The sequence below is a fragment of the Canis lupus genome, chromosome 2 (assembly GCF_011100685.1).
Source record: "Canis lupus familiaris isolate Mischka breed German Shepherd chromosome 2, alternate assembly UU_Cfam_GSD_1.0, whole genome shotgun sequence".
Lineage (NCBI taxonomy): Eukaryota > Metazoa > Chordata > Mammalia > Carnivora > Canidae > Canis > Canis lupus.
In genome coordinates, this window is record NC_049223.1 from 30,715,770 (window position 1) to 30,730,399 (window position 14,630).

General features: G+C 46.6%; 1 protein-coding gene and 1 long non-coding RNA gene across 6 annotated transcripts in view; one reads left to right on the plus strand and one right to left on the minus strand.

Annotated features, from left to right (window-relative positions):
• Positions 1–1,114: 1,114 nt before the first annotated feature.
• On the minus strand, positions 1,115–4,591 carry LOC119869996. Its single transcript, XR_005354967.1, has 2 exons — positions 3,873–4,591; positions 1,115–3,153 (listed from the first exon to the last, which is right to left on the minus strand). It is a non-coding gene; the product is annotated as an uncharacterized LOC119869996 (long non-coding RNA).
• Positions 4,592–5,402: 811 nt separating this feature from the next.
• The window catches only part of LOC106557569, a 175,540-nt gene continuing 166,312 nt past the window's right edge, over positions 5,403–14,630 (plus strand). For 4 of the 5 annotated variants that reach the window (XR_005355397.1, XR_005355395.1, XM_038530212.1 and 1 more), the window contains exon 1: positions 5,403–6,095. Coding sequence is in view for 2 of the 5 variants with exons in the window: in XM_038530212.1 (XP_038386140.1) it covers positions 5,917–6,095 (179 nt within the window). In the remaining 3 variants the exon portion in view is untranslated. Of the gene's footprint in view, positions 6,096–12,720; positions 13,756–14,630 lie in introns of those variants that run through there. The other variant, XR_005355396.1, reaches the window with a different exon arrangement.

Consider the following 14,630-nt stretch of genomic DNA (forward strand, 5'->3'; position numbering starts at 1 on the left):
GTTACATTAGGGACATTGTCACGCGGCTGTCGGTTTGAGAGCATCCCCGGTGGGACAAGGTCCAGGGACCTGGGGACAAGAAAACCATCCCCCGAATATGTCCACAGGGGGGAATACGGATAAGCGAGCCCATTGTGTGTGCAGAGTGGATGCCCTCCCTTTTCATGCATCAGACACGGACCCTACCCACCCCCAGGGGAAGATCCGGATGGTTGTGGCTGCCACCTGAGCCACTGAATCCGTGGCACCGTGGTCGGAGCTCATACTGTGGGGCGAAGCTCCCCTGGGTCAGCCTCTGGGGGTCCCGCTCCAGATGGACGGTGGGGGCCAGGCACTGCCAATGGCATTGCGGTCCATCCCTTTTTAAATTTTTTTAAAAATTTGTTTTTGTTTTTAAAGATTTATTTATTTATTTATTTATTTATTTATTTATTTATTTATGATAGACATAGTGAGAGAGAGAGAGAGAGAGGCAGACACACAGGCGGAGGGAGAAGCAGGCTCCATGCAGGGACCCGACATGGGACTCGATCCCGGGACTCCAGGATCACGCCCTGGGCTGAAGGCAGGTGCCAAACTGCTGAGCCACCCAGAGATCCCCAATTTTTTTTTTAATTTAAATTAAATTTGCCAACATACAATCTCACACCCAGGGCTCATCCCATCTTCATGGTCCCTTGCATCTATCTACAGGAGGGGAGGTTATGCATGACGTCAGAGCCGATGACTCAAGCAGCCAGGAGGATTCTTCAGGTCCTAGCAACATCCTTGCATAAATCACAGCCAAGGAAACCTGGCAAGACCATTTTTAAATTTCAGACTCCAGGTGGGGATCCAGGGAGAAAATCAGACTCCTCCTCTAGGCGTGGGCCCTGTCCTGGGAATCCTTCGAGAAGGGACTGACTTCTCGGTGAACATGGGTTAAGCGGCGCTTGGCTGCCCACAGCCCGTCTTTCCTGAAGATCCCCGCCTGTTACGATGTGAAGCGGGTTCTTCCGCAAGGGGAAAAGCGACTGTCACACCTCCCCTGCCCCTCCACGTGGCATTCTATCCACAGATGCCACCTTTGTTCATGGCACTCTTTGGGAAGAGGGCCAAGAAAAAGGACCTCCTATTGCGAATTTATTTTATTTTATTTATTTATTTAATTGAATCAACCCAAAATATCCTGGGTTGATATATCAATTTTTGTCGGTCGATCACTCTGAATTTAAATTTGTCTCCGTGTGACAACTCAGGTACGATGCTAAAGACCGCAGAAACAATGGCAAATACGTCATCAGGGTTTACGGTGCACAAAACACCAAGGAGAGTGTTTTATATCATTTAATCCTCCGGGAGACTCTGAGGTAGATGCTGTTTTTCTCACACGGTTGCAGATGAGGAAACAGCAGCACGGGCCTCACAGAACTAGCCCGCTGGCTGCACTCCAACGGTCTTTCTCCGCACATCGAAAGGTTATCTTTATAATCCAGCTTCGCCTTCGTCTTCTTGAAAATGAAGCGTTTCAACTTAGCCGAGAAAATCCTGCTTTGCAAGATCTGAGTGGACTCCAGAGCAGGGAGCGAGTTCATACAATGGCAAGATGCGTTAAAAACCCTGAGCCACATAGATAAATGTACACACGCGTATGTTATATGCAAGAAATAATTAGTATGCAACATATATAGATTTAAGATACCAGGCCCACGTCATCCCAAATAACTTAGACCATGTTTTCTCAGCCTCGACCTATTGACATTTCAGCCCACGTAGTTCTCCGTCGTGCGGGCTGTCCTGTGCGCTGTGGCAGGGTCGGTCTCACCCCCGGGCCTGCCCCCCGAGATGATAGCAGCACCCGCGCTGGAGCTGCACCAACCAGGATGTCTGCAGATGTTGTGCAGCGTCCCCCGGCGGGGGCAGTGAGGAGCCCCAGATGGTCCCCAGCTGAGAACCACTGCTTGGGGTGTTGTAGGACACTCTTATTCTCGAGGTCCCATGTCTTAGTCTGAACGATAAAACGCGTTGGTGGCCAACATCCCAACAGTTGCCTGCTGGTCGGGAGGAAATTGGACGGTTTTCTATCTTCACAGGTCACCACTCTTTGGCCCGAGCAACTTTCTCATCCCAAAAAGTTTTCTTCCCTCTTCTCTGAGATCATGCAAGAGATTTTTTTTTTTTTTTTTCTGATTTTCCATCAGGCTCCAGCCTGGACACCTGCTCCGTATCTCGCAGGACTCTGTCCATCAAAGGTCTAGTCTTTCCCAGGATCTGATCGTGTTGCGTGACCTTTTGTTCTAAGTCTTCAAACTACTTTCTGATTAGATTTTTCTTCTTCTTCTCTGTCAAAAAAAAAAAAAAAATCCGGAGCATTCTTGTTGGCTTGCCAATCATCTCTGAACTATTCTATCAGCAGTCTTCTTCTTTCTTCAGGGAAGAAAAAAAAATCCTCACAAGAAATTGACTTTAAAATAGTATGGTGTTCTTGAGGCCTCAGAGTGGTTTTTATTATCCAGACCGCCCAGTGATGAAAATGATGATATAAATGCCATAAGTACCGTCTACACGTAGGCGCTGGCACATTTCAACATGGCCCTTGCATGGGTGGCTGCTGGTGGATGGTCCTGCATCAGGCCACTGGGGAGCAGGTGGCCCAGAATACCCACTGACCAGAGAATACTGGGCCCCCGGAGAAGCAGAGCAACCCCCCGTCCTTTCTAAGGCTCAGGGGATTCAGCAGAAATCTCTCCAAGCACCTGCTCCCCTTGTGCTACAATCTCCCCTTCACCGCCAGCCCCTGTTTCCGCATAACATGGATGAACAGTGTTGGGATTCCTCTTCTTCATCCTGCCTCACAGTCTGCAATTTTCTGGGCCGCTTTTGTCTCTTTCCAGTTGAGAGTATGTCTGAGACCACAGAGGTATATTCTTGAGAAAACTGGCAGATTCCAATTTCTGAAACCTAAACTTAGCCAGACAAAGTGCCTTGGTTTTGTTGTTGCTGTTTGTTTTTGGTTAGAAGGAGGCTCTCTTCACACGAGGGGTGAAGGGACGAGATCAAATCAGATCTTGTATCTTACAAGATGTATTTCTAAAACATTTGCATGTTCTAACGTTTCTGAAATCTTTCACGACGAGATCTCATCTTAAGTAAGATAGTCCGTGTGATTTTTAACTGGGGTGAGAGAAAGGTCCTGGTATTAGATATATAGCATCTTACAATGGGAAATATGTTTTTTTTAATTTTTAATTTTTTTGGAAATATGTTTTTTTTTAATGAAAAAAGACTATATGAGTAAATTTAATGGAAAAAAAAGTTCTAAAATACCTCCTAAAATTCTCTTAACTTGCACCAAACTATTACCAATTAATAAAAATCAAGGAATAATGTGCTTGGAATATACAACAATGGAAAACTTGTCCTTGTACGAGAAAACCAGGGCTACCAGACATCTTCCTCCACAGTGATAACTGCTTTTTTGTAGTCTATTCAAGCCCCCCTGCTCAAAACCATTTAAAATATTTTACAATGCATGGTACCTGTTTTCCTTAGTCCTAAATACGGTATTTGTCCTAAAAGATCTAATAAAGCACTTGGCACTTAAGCCTAGTTTCCACATTAGACTCTTGCAGGGTTTCCTTACAAAATCAAACAATATGGTATCATCATTTTTGCACCAATACAGCCTGGTCACACTAATATGTCTCTCCATTTTTCTCCATTTGAGCAAAAACAGAAATGCTGGAAACCCTGCTGGATTCCACGAGCCTCCATCTGAAAGCTCCGCAGCCTGCCTATTAGGATGGTTCTCAGATGTTGAAAGCAGCCCAACTCCAGGAAGTACACCTCAGCCGACCAGCAAAACAAACCATGCCAGCCTGCGCCCCACTCACCCTCTCCTTCCAGGTCACCGCGTCGCCGTTCTGAGAGGCTGGATTCCAAGGCGAGGCCTGTGATTCACTGGTGGGTGGCAGGGAGGTGGTCCGTGTGTGTGTGTGTGTGTGTGTGTGTGTGTGTGTATGAAGTGTGCCTTCTTTATCAGAGACCGTTTCCTCTGTACAAAGGTGATTTCTGTGTGTTCCTGCAGCCTGAGCTAAGGTGAGGGCAGAGGATTAACAGGTGCACAGGAGGCATTCTTTCTCTCGTTTCGGGATGAAGATTCAGTCTAGCTGCATCAATCAAACCACCCATGCTCGCTCGTGCTCACTCTCTCTCTGTCTTTCTTCCATCCCCACCCTCCTTTTAATATCTTGCCACCGAAGGACTGAACATTCATTGTATGTGTAGGTTCAATACTCCACTGCACATAGCTGAGAATTTAAAATATATTAACAGGAAGGTGTGCGAAGCAATCTACTTGCAACCTGAGCCCACCTCTGCACCCCCAGTTAATTTCTCCATCCCAAAATAGATAGGTAGCTAGATAGAAGGGTAGATAGGGGGTTCGATGTACCCACAAGAAAGCATAATAAATGTGACTACAAAATTGCCAAAGGAAGAATAGCAAAAGCAAAAGCAAAAGCAAACAAAACCCAAAACAAAAAAACATAGGGCTTGAACTCCCCCTTCTGAGCTAGCTGTCTTTCCTGTACTGGTCACGGGACGTTCTCAGCATACGTATGTTATTCAAATATTCCTTATAAATTCAAGCCCAAACATACAAAGAAATTTTAGCTCCTTTGTTAAATAAATATCAGCTCTCAGAAAAGTACTTGGACAGAGCTGTTTTCCGCGGGCCCGGGGCCAGGTAATCTACGCTCTGCGCCAGGGAGAAAGGAAGGCCAGCCATTCTGTTTCCTTCTGCATTACTCCCTCAGTAGAGTGCCCTGCTCGTGGAGAAGCCAGGATTTCAAGTCTGCCTGTGGCGGAGCTGGTCCCCTGGGGGGCCCTGACCCCATCCCTGGGCTGCCAGCTGGGGCGAGGGGCAGCTGTCAGCCCTAAGTGGGCCATTTGCCTTAACCGTGTTCTCTGGTGTCGCTCGACCCCTGCTAAAGAGGTGAGCTAACATGATTTCAGGCCCAGTCTTAAGCCCAAAGGACGTGTCCGGTTGCCTGTCATTTATTTCTACCCTTAAACTATCTTTCCAAATCTAATTAATGGAAAATCGACTGTCACATCCATCTTTGAAAAATCAGATCTCGGCTGGTTGGATTCGATTTTGTCGTGCGCTCTTGATGGTTCAGGTTCGACTCCGCGCAGCTCCCCTGTTGTCAACCCCGCTCCCTGACCCGGGCAGCAGGCTCAACAACAGCTATTTTTAGACCCAGGCAAGCCCCAGGGTGTCAGACGGTAAATTATTAGCTGTGACTTTAAAAATAGTCATGGAGCCACTTTGGGAACAGTGCCTTCTCCATAGCATAGGCACTGGAATTTGCCTGCCCCCTTCTAAACAGTCAGTCAGGTCCCTAAATAGAAGGAAACCAACCGCAGATGGTCCTCACAGCTGACGTCTCTACCCCTCTACCGGGTGGGAGCTGTAAAGGACTCACTGGGTCACACCGGGGCCTCTCGGGGTGTTTAGTAAACAAACAGGCTGCATGGGGGCGGCCACGTGCCCCTCACAGGGTCTTTATGCTGTGGGAACACACAACCGCGCTGCACCCAATCAGCACAGGGTTGTGTGTTGGGCTCTTGGCTGCACTTTTGTCTCCCAAAGGTCCACGTCCCTGGAGGACGGAACGTGAGCTCCCAGGACTGGCCTCCGTGATGCAAATTTACGCAAGCTGGGTCTTTTTGTAAAACCTCTGCCTGCAGTGGTTGCCGGCTGTGTGCGTACAACCCTACAACCCGTGCCTGCCTAAATCGTGTCACTGCAGGCTCCTGGTTCGACACCCGGGCTACTGATGCCCAGAGAAGGGAGGTGACTGGGAGCCTAGTCATGGCACATCATGAGGGCGCCCGAGGACTCCTGACCCCCTGGCGAGGGGGTCCTCTGTGATGGCATGTCACAGCCCTGGGCTCTCGGGGATCTCCTCTCCCCTCACGCCGGTGGGAGAGGAAGGGATCCCAAACGGCACCCTGTCCACCTCCGACGCCAACCGTCCCCTGGTGCAGAGGAAACCAGCTTTCTGCTGGTCGGAGGAGCGTTTCAGAAGAGGAAGCAAAAACCGAGCTGGGTAAGAAGCTTTCACTTCGGGACACATTTGTTTTGGGGGGGGGGGGGGAGGCTGGGTGGAGGAAGCTCGCTCCTAGCAGATTGGAAAAGGAAGGCGCTTCAGAAGCGACAGATGAGAATATCCACCACGACTGTTTGCTCAGCTTTCAGCAAGTGAGAGGTCAGCTTCCAGTTGTTGGCCGGGAAAGGTCTAGTGAGCAAAATGCCTTTATCGTTAAATATTATCTTGCAAAAATATTTACTAGGGGTTGAACGTAGAACATTGTGCTAACAATGAGACACATAAATTTGGAAACTGCGGCTAACCCCATGGAACAATACCCAGGAAAAGGCCTTGTTTTCATCGGCCCTGGGACGCGAGTGCGTAGATTCAAGACTGCCCACTGGCTCCTCCAGGTTATGAACTCCCATGGCTCCTGGGCAAGCAGAAGACAGAAGACGGATCATGCCCCGAGGGAATGCAAAAAAAAAATCGCTTTTCGTTTACATAATAAAGCAAGTGTCATTCCTGAAAATCAAACTGGGTGAAAGTCAGAGCCCCACTTGGAGAACATTCTCAGGTCCCCATTTTTGACTCATTCAGGCCCCCACCCCCGCAGCCTGGGTGTATCCGGGGACCCTTCCTTCCCAGGCAGGAAGACAGTGGAACATGATGTGTGCAGCAGGATGGGGGATTTGGGGTGGGGGTGGGGAGACAAGTTACCTGTTGTGCCCGTGGGGTTCAGAAGCACGTCTTCAGGCTTCCCATGGGCTTGCTGCCGCCGAGCACCCAGCATTGCAGCTGGGAGCGAGCGAGCGCTGACTGCATCCTGCCTGGCACCGTGGGCACAGCCCGGTCTTGGGCCTTCACGCCCAGGCTACGGCGTGGGCTCCTGGCTGAGCCCCAGGCCAGTCCTCTCTGTGTTCTGATTCCCCCTCGGCCCAGGGTCCCAGCTGGTTCCCGGGGCTGCACCCCCCTCGCCAGGGCAGCTGGTCTCCAGGACCCGCACTCTGAGAGTGGGATCCATTCTGACCCAAAACTTGTCAGCTGGGTTCTTTCCAGCTTGGGTCTGGGCTCCAGTGGAAGACCCTGGACCCAAAGCATTCTCTGGGGGAAGCGAAACAGCAGCCAGGACTGCCCGGAGCCAGGAAGACCAGCCCGGGATCGACCCCAAGACGGTGATGGACTTGACCTTGTCAATCCGTGGACGTATGCCCACCCATCCATGCCCCACATTTTCCTTTATAAACCTGGGAGTGTTTTCAGCCCTTTGGAAACCATCTTTGGGATCTCGGTCTGCTGGCTTCCCAGTGTTGGCCTCACTGAAACAAATTCCTTTCTGGTTTCACCGCCAGTTGTTTCTCTGTCTTTGGATTTTTTCGGGGATGAGCGGCGCACTCTGGTTGGTGTGGGCCTCCCAGCGCCTGCTGGATGCCCTTGCACCCCTGCCTGCTCCTCCATCTCCTGTCATGGGCACTCTGGCGTCCTTGCCTTTGCATCAGCACAAGGGGATTCCCTTGTCCTCAGTCTTGTGAGCACGACTGCTCTTCTCCACCCGCATAGACACGTGCCCTATCACCCCAGTGGTTCTCATCAGGGTTCGTAAACCAGCACTGAGAAAATCAGCCACGCATGGTGGCCGTGGATGCCGTCAGGAGCTGCTGGCGTCATCAGGTGTCCCTTCCCAGATACAAAAAAAAAAAAAAAAAAAAAAAAAAAAAGGCATCCATTCCGAAATAAAAATAAGTCCTTTTATTTCAAATCAAGCTTGGTGAAGATTGAGAGGCTCCTAAGCAGCAGCATCACATGGCTGCCGCCCTCCCCCCCGCCCCACTCTCTCTGCTATGTGGGTGCATTTGAGCATTTGATGGTTTCTTTGGACATTGCATCCTGGGTGGGCAGATACCACGGGGAGGTACAAGTTTCAAACCTCCATCAATCCAAATTTTATAACCATTAGAGAACTCAACAACCTGTTTATTTTTAAGGTGGAGAAACTCAGACTCACGTGGTTAAGTGATTTTCCTAAATGTCTTGGCCACTGATCTAGAAGTAGGACCCGAGTGTCCGGGTCCCGCCTAGGGCTGTGCCCCCAAACCCCAATGTCTCTGCACTTCATTGGGTAAATTATAGATGTTTAGATATTTTGGACAAAGTATATATTCATTCCAAATATCAGTGAAAAACATAAAGGGGAAGAACAGAAAACAACTCAGCACGCAGCATTAACCCTACTTGGGGATCCTGCCGGGTTTTCCATTTTTTTTTCTCCTTTTCCCAGTTTTATCAAAAAGTCTTATTTTACTTCCTTTTTGGAGCGTCTTGTAAAATATCAGGAGCGTCCTCTCAAATCCGTGGATAAGACTCCGCAGGAGCACGTTTGGGACTGTGACATGTGACACTGCAGAATGGATATTGTGATAACGCGATTTACAGTAAGAATTGTGTCTTTGGTTCCCGGTTTCTGGCACAGGGCTCCGAAAACCCTCAGAATTTCCCGAGCGATCAGGGCAATCAAGGTGTCTTTTGTTAGGCTAATGAGGTGACTTTCGGACCCCACCTGAGGACAGGGCCGGTTGCCAGGGGAACCAACCCAGTGATTAGAGGGCTGCAACTCTCCATCACAGCCCTCTGACCTCCTTGGACGGGAGAGGGGCTGCAGATTGAATCAATCACCAATGGTCAAAGATTTAATCAATCGGTCATGCTTCTGTAGTGAGGCCTCTGTACAACCCCACAGGAAGGGGCTAGGAGAGGTTCTGGGTTGGCGAACACGTGGAGATCCTGGGAGAAAGCCGCCCGCAAGAGGATATGAAAGCTCCTCGTGCTTTCCCCTGAGCTGCATCCTTTCAGGATAAACCGCTCATCCAGCAAGCGAAGGGTTTCTTTGGGCTCCATGAGCCACTGGGAAGTCAAATGAACCCAAGGAGGGGGCTGTGGGAGCCTCCAGTCTTCAGTCTGAGGGTCGGAAGCACAGGCGACAACCTGGACCTCCGACTGGCATCTGAAGTGTGTGCGCTGGGGGCAGAGTTATGGGCCGAGCCCTCAGCCTGTGCGTCTGACCCATCTCCAGGGAGACGGTGTCACAGTTGAGTTGAGTTGTTGCACATCCAGCCGGCATGGAGCCTTGCTTGGTGGAGTGAGGGAACCCTGTGCCCCCCACACACAACCAGACAAACACATGAAATCTAATGCATTTTATCATCTCCATGTTGAGGGGTATTAGACTGTTTGCAACTTCATTATTCCTTTAAGGTAAATATTTTCTTTGTGATTTTATATCCATGCTCCTTCTACTTGTGAATGAATCTCTGGGATGCGGGTGTCCTGAGAGTGGTAGTGATGTCATATTTATTTCATGGGCTAGTTTCCGAGTCTAATACACTTAAAAAAAAAGATTTTATTTATTTATTTGAGAGAGAGAGAGAGCATGACGGAGGGGAGAGAGAGAAGCAGCCTCCTCATCGAGCAGGGAGCCCGATGCAGGACTCGATCCCAGGACCCTGAGATAATAATGACCTGAGCGGAAGGTAGATGCTTCACCGACTGAGCCACCCTGCCCTCCCAACCCTCCAAGTCTAATAGACTTTTAAGCAGAAGGATGCTTTGGGGAAGGGTGCATGCACCCTTCTGAGTTTGATATTAAGGCCCTTTTGATGCTGATTGATGTACTCTTGGCCGTTAGGAGCTCGTGTTTGACCCCAGTGCTCTTGCTCTATTTCCTCGTGACTGACATAAGGAACCACGCTTCCGAGGGCTCGAGGGCTCGAGGAAGGACCCTCTTCTTTTCTCTCTCACCCCCATCATTTGCTTGAGAATGCAACTAAAGTGAAAAGATGTGTATAGTATCAAGCAGAAAACCACAGGCCCCAAACGGAGCACTCATGGGAGGTCAGGTCACTGAACTGGGGCTTCCTGCTGAGCTCCCTGCAGTTTCGGCCTCCCCAGGAATGTCTCATAACTGGTCAGCCGGGACCTTTCTGGTCTGCAGGGTGAGGTCACCTGTCCCGGCCCCTTACTGTCCCCCTGAAGGAGTATGAGGTCAGCTGCATGTAAGACCTCCTAATGTTCCCCCTCAGGGAGGGTGATCTCACCTGAAACTTTTTTTTTTTTTTTTGCTCATAACTTCTTGCCCGTCCTTCCTTCCTGTAAAAACCTTGTATTTTAGACGTCGCTTCCACTCGCTAGAAGGGCTGCTGCCCTGGTCGTGACTCACTTAATAAAGCCAATCACATCCTCTAATTTACTCCTTTGGAGTAAATTGTTCTCAAGCAATAGGGACAAGATTGTGACGAGGAATGAAGAACTTTGGAAAATAATTTAACTTTTCTCTGAAGGTTAGGAATTTTGCAGCATGCAGCTTGGAATGTCTGAAGAACGATGGGGCGTGTGTGAATGACCCATGCTTGAAGAAATCTGTGAATGAGATTTCGTGGAAATACTAGTAAATGAAAGGACACAAGTCCCCGACTGGTGGGTGATAAGCGTTCCGATGGATTATAAAGATGGGTAGTGACGGGAAGATTTTTGAGGAGTCAAATGACATTTTTACATCATAATTTAATGAGCTTTATTCAAAGCCTGGAATTGTTTTAATATGACAAAGGATGGCAGAAATGTTAAGCATCAGTGCTGGAGGTCAAGGGTAAAGCCTTTTTCATCCCAAATCTGCAACACCTGACTTGGGCGGTGAGTGGCCCAATCAATGTTCATGGAGGTTCCTGGTGTGAATAATTAATTGTTCTTCCTCCCTCTTCCTTGAAGCTGTTTTATGGCTCTCCTTCCTGCACATTTAATCCAATCAGCATTATTGATAAAGATATTATGCAAGGCACTGTCATTGTTTCAACCTTCCTCTCCTCTCATAAATCCTACTTCTTATATGATAGTGATGGGGGAATTTCAGAATGTCAAGATAGATATTTACAGGAGTCTGGAAGCTCATTGAGAAAAATATGAACGTGGAGAAAAATGACAGGGAAAGGTACAATAGATGGACATCTAATCCGGGAAAGATAAACAAAAAAAAAAATGAGTAAGAGTTTTGTCCAAAGAAAAGTAAATAGAAATTACAAACATAAAACAGTATTTTTCAAATCTAAGGAAATGAGCTTTTAATCCAACAAAAGATCTACAGAAATACCAAACAATTCAAATAAAAGACCCTCACCTAAGCATCTGCTTGTGAGTTTTACATACTCAAGATTAAAAAGGAGTTACCAAAATGTTCAAGACTGAAAAAAAAAAAATCATTAAAATAAATAAATAAATAAATAGCATCAGCAGTATTGGATGCAAAATGCAATAGAGCAAAGCTGTCAGATTATTGGCAGGAAATTATTGAAATATTTGTTGGATATAGCTACTCTGTCTTAGGTGCTTATGCTAAAGACGCTTATTCTGTAGAGTGGTAATTTATTAAGCAACACATTTAGACACTCTTGCTACTCAACCCATTTCAGGTATTTTGAGCTACTAGAAGAGAAATCCCGAGCGAATGCGTATGTTGCTTTTCTCTTAAAACTTCATTATCAGTTGAAGTTGGTTTGGGTAAAGTGGACACAAACTCTGGAAATTTTTTTCCTCTGCCAAATTTCCACCCATCTGTTAACTAAGTAACCAGTGACAGCCTTCCTTTAAAGCTTTGCCGATTTTCTGGTTTCTTTCCTCAGGTTAAAATATTTTTACTCATTCATGTGTGTATTTACTGAACAAGCATTTATGGAGGGCACGCCATATACCATCCATTGTGATAGGCGGCTGGTGCATAAGCCAAATTAAGTGCATTTCTTGCCTTCATGGAGCTTATAACCTATAACCTGAGTGGGAGTAGTTGCTCGGAGCCAAGTAAGAAAATTGGTAATGAAAATCCAACTTACAGATAAGAGTGGTATGTGGAAAGAGTGCCGACAAGCTCATGGGATGGCGATCTATTTCAAACTGGAAATAGGGACTGCAGAGAAATCTTCCTAGAGGTGTTGACATTGTAGAGCAGTCTGGATTTTTTTTTTTTTTAAAAAGGAGATATCTGGTTGAAACAAAGCTAAGAAATTGGGGGAACTTCCCACACAGAGGAAGCATCATATCCAAAGTCCAGATGCGAGAGGCTTGTGGTGTTTAAGGACCTCCTCTTGGTTAGAGATGGGTAAGAGGGAAAATCGGCAGGTGCTAGACCAGTAATACCTTGACTGACATGCTAAGTAATTTGGACTTTATCTTGAAGACCGCAGGAGGATTGAAATATTTTAATGGGGGAGAGAGGCATCATCAAAAGTATGGTTGATTAGAAAGATACTCTGGTGAGTGGAATATTTAACATTGGGGTAAAGTGGAAGGCAGGTAGGTCACTTGGACTATTTCCATGGAATGGAAAAGAATCATGTAAGAATAAATTATGATACGAAACCAGGAAAGAGAAATAGAGGATTCAAGAGATATTATAGTGGTCATTTTGAGAGGATTTTATGGTCAATTGTTATATGGAGGGCAATAATAACTCTGGATTTTCTGGAATGAGCAGTTGGGTAGATGGTGGACGATTTTGAAAAAAAAATAGACACTGGTTAAGGGGTAAATTTTGGGGTAGAGAGACACATTTATTTACCTTTTCAAACAAAAAATCCCCTATTTATTACTGAACCAACAGAAGGAGAAACATGGAAACAGAAAAATCCTTTTCCCCATAAAGCACATCCGGTTATTGAGACAGCGGTGTCTACAGAGCGATGCAGCCCGAGCAAGTGACCTCGATACAGCATCAACGTGTGTGCCTTCTTCTGTGGGATTCCTTATAGACCAGCCTGGTTCTTCAGTGTTTCCATGGAAACCGCTGGTGACAAAACTATGGTGATGGGAAAGATCACCTGGGAAAATGTGTGAGGAGATCACCTAGGGAGCTCTCGCTCCTAAGGATGAGCAGGGGGAAAGGATTCCAAGAAGGAGGGAAACCGTGCAATAGCAGAGAGAGAGGCAAGTTCAAGGATGTGGAGACAGGAAGGCGGGTTTCAGAACAAAGAGACGGACTAGCAGCGTTTAATTTTGCAGAGAAAAACGAGTGAAGATAACGACAGGATTTTTTTGCGGTTGTATTTTGCAACGAAGAAATCATTGAGACCTTAGCCAGACGGAGAGACACTTGCCGTAAACAATTCTGGGCTTGAAGACAGGTTGTAAGAGGTTTTAGGATGCAGCCTTCCTCACTTTTTCGCTTTTGGAAGTGTGACGATGGAGTCTGACGTTGAAGTCATTTTGTCCAGACGCGTGAGTGAGGACGCTGCACATCCAGATTTTTCCTCCCCTGGTGGGGAGGGGGCGATGCTGTTCCCTGATTCTTATTTGGTTGTTTGTTCTTGTTTGGTTGTTTGTCCAGACCTCTGGACAAAATTATACAAAACCTCTCAAAATTATACGAAATCTCTCAAAGTTGCTGAAGCGGAGGCTGGCGTCGCAATGCATCTGGCCCCGCGTCTCCGTGTGCAAGACACCTCATGTCTATACGTCCATCAGCTCCTTCCCTGACCTCATCTAAGACACTGCCATTAAAAACAAAAAAACAAAGCAGAACAAAACCAACAACTCTTATTTTGCTGAGTTACTTTTACTCCCCTCTTCCAGTTTTGCTCTGTTCTATTATTCCCAGCCACTTACTGGAAGAAACAATAAAATCATATTTGAATTTTTATTTCGCTGCTCATCTGGGCCCCCTTCCTTCTCCCTCCTTCCTTTCTCTTATCTTCCTTTCCTTTTGAGTCTCATTCTGTACACTTCCATTATTGAGCTAGTGAAGTTTAGATGACTCTACATTTTTTTTCTGGGATCTCCTAAGTCGTTCTGTCTTCTTAGTATCCATCTCTTTATTTTACCAGCAGAGAAAGCCTCCAGATACCAGGTGCCAAAGCAGCTTGTTCTCCACGGCGCGTTTAGTCAGTCGTGTGTTCGCTGAAGGCCTACTGTGTGCTTTGCGTGCGCTTAGACTCCGAGGAGGGATGATACTAAAGAGTGATACAGAATTCTCGTATTTAATGGAACGAACAACACTACAAAGACTTGTGAGATAATTAGCAAACATTATTCAATTTAGCATAACATAATTTTATATATATTTTATATATTAATATACATGTCTATACTATTTATATATTTATATGTATTAGATATATATCTCTATCTTTTTTTAAAGATTCATTTATTTATTCTTAGAGACAGAGCTCATGAGCAGGAAGGGCAGAGGGAGAGGGAAAGAATCTCAAGCAGATTCTGCTGAGTGAGGGATGGATCTCACCAACCTGAGATCATGACCTGAGCCGAAACCAGGAGTCAACGCTTAACAGACTGTGGCCCCCAGGCTCCCCTCATCTATCTATCTATCATCTATCTATCCATCTCTCTACCTACCTACTCTGCTTCCATTCATTAACAATGAGTTCTTGGAACAACACAACACATTATTTAATTAGGTGTTAGATTGTGTCACCACGTACTAATTTTTACTCATTGTGGTGAGATGGAAAAATCTTTGGGAAGGATCCAGAGCTTTTTTTTTTTTTTTTAAGGTTT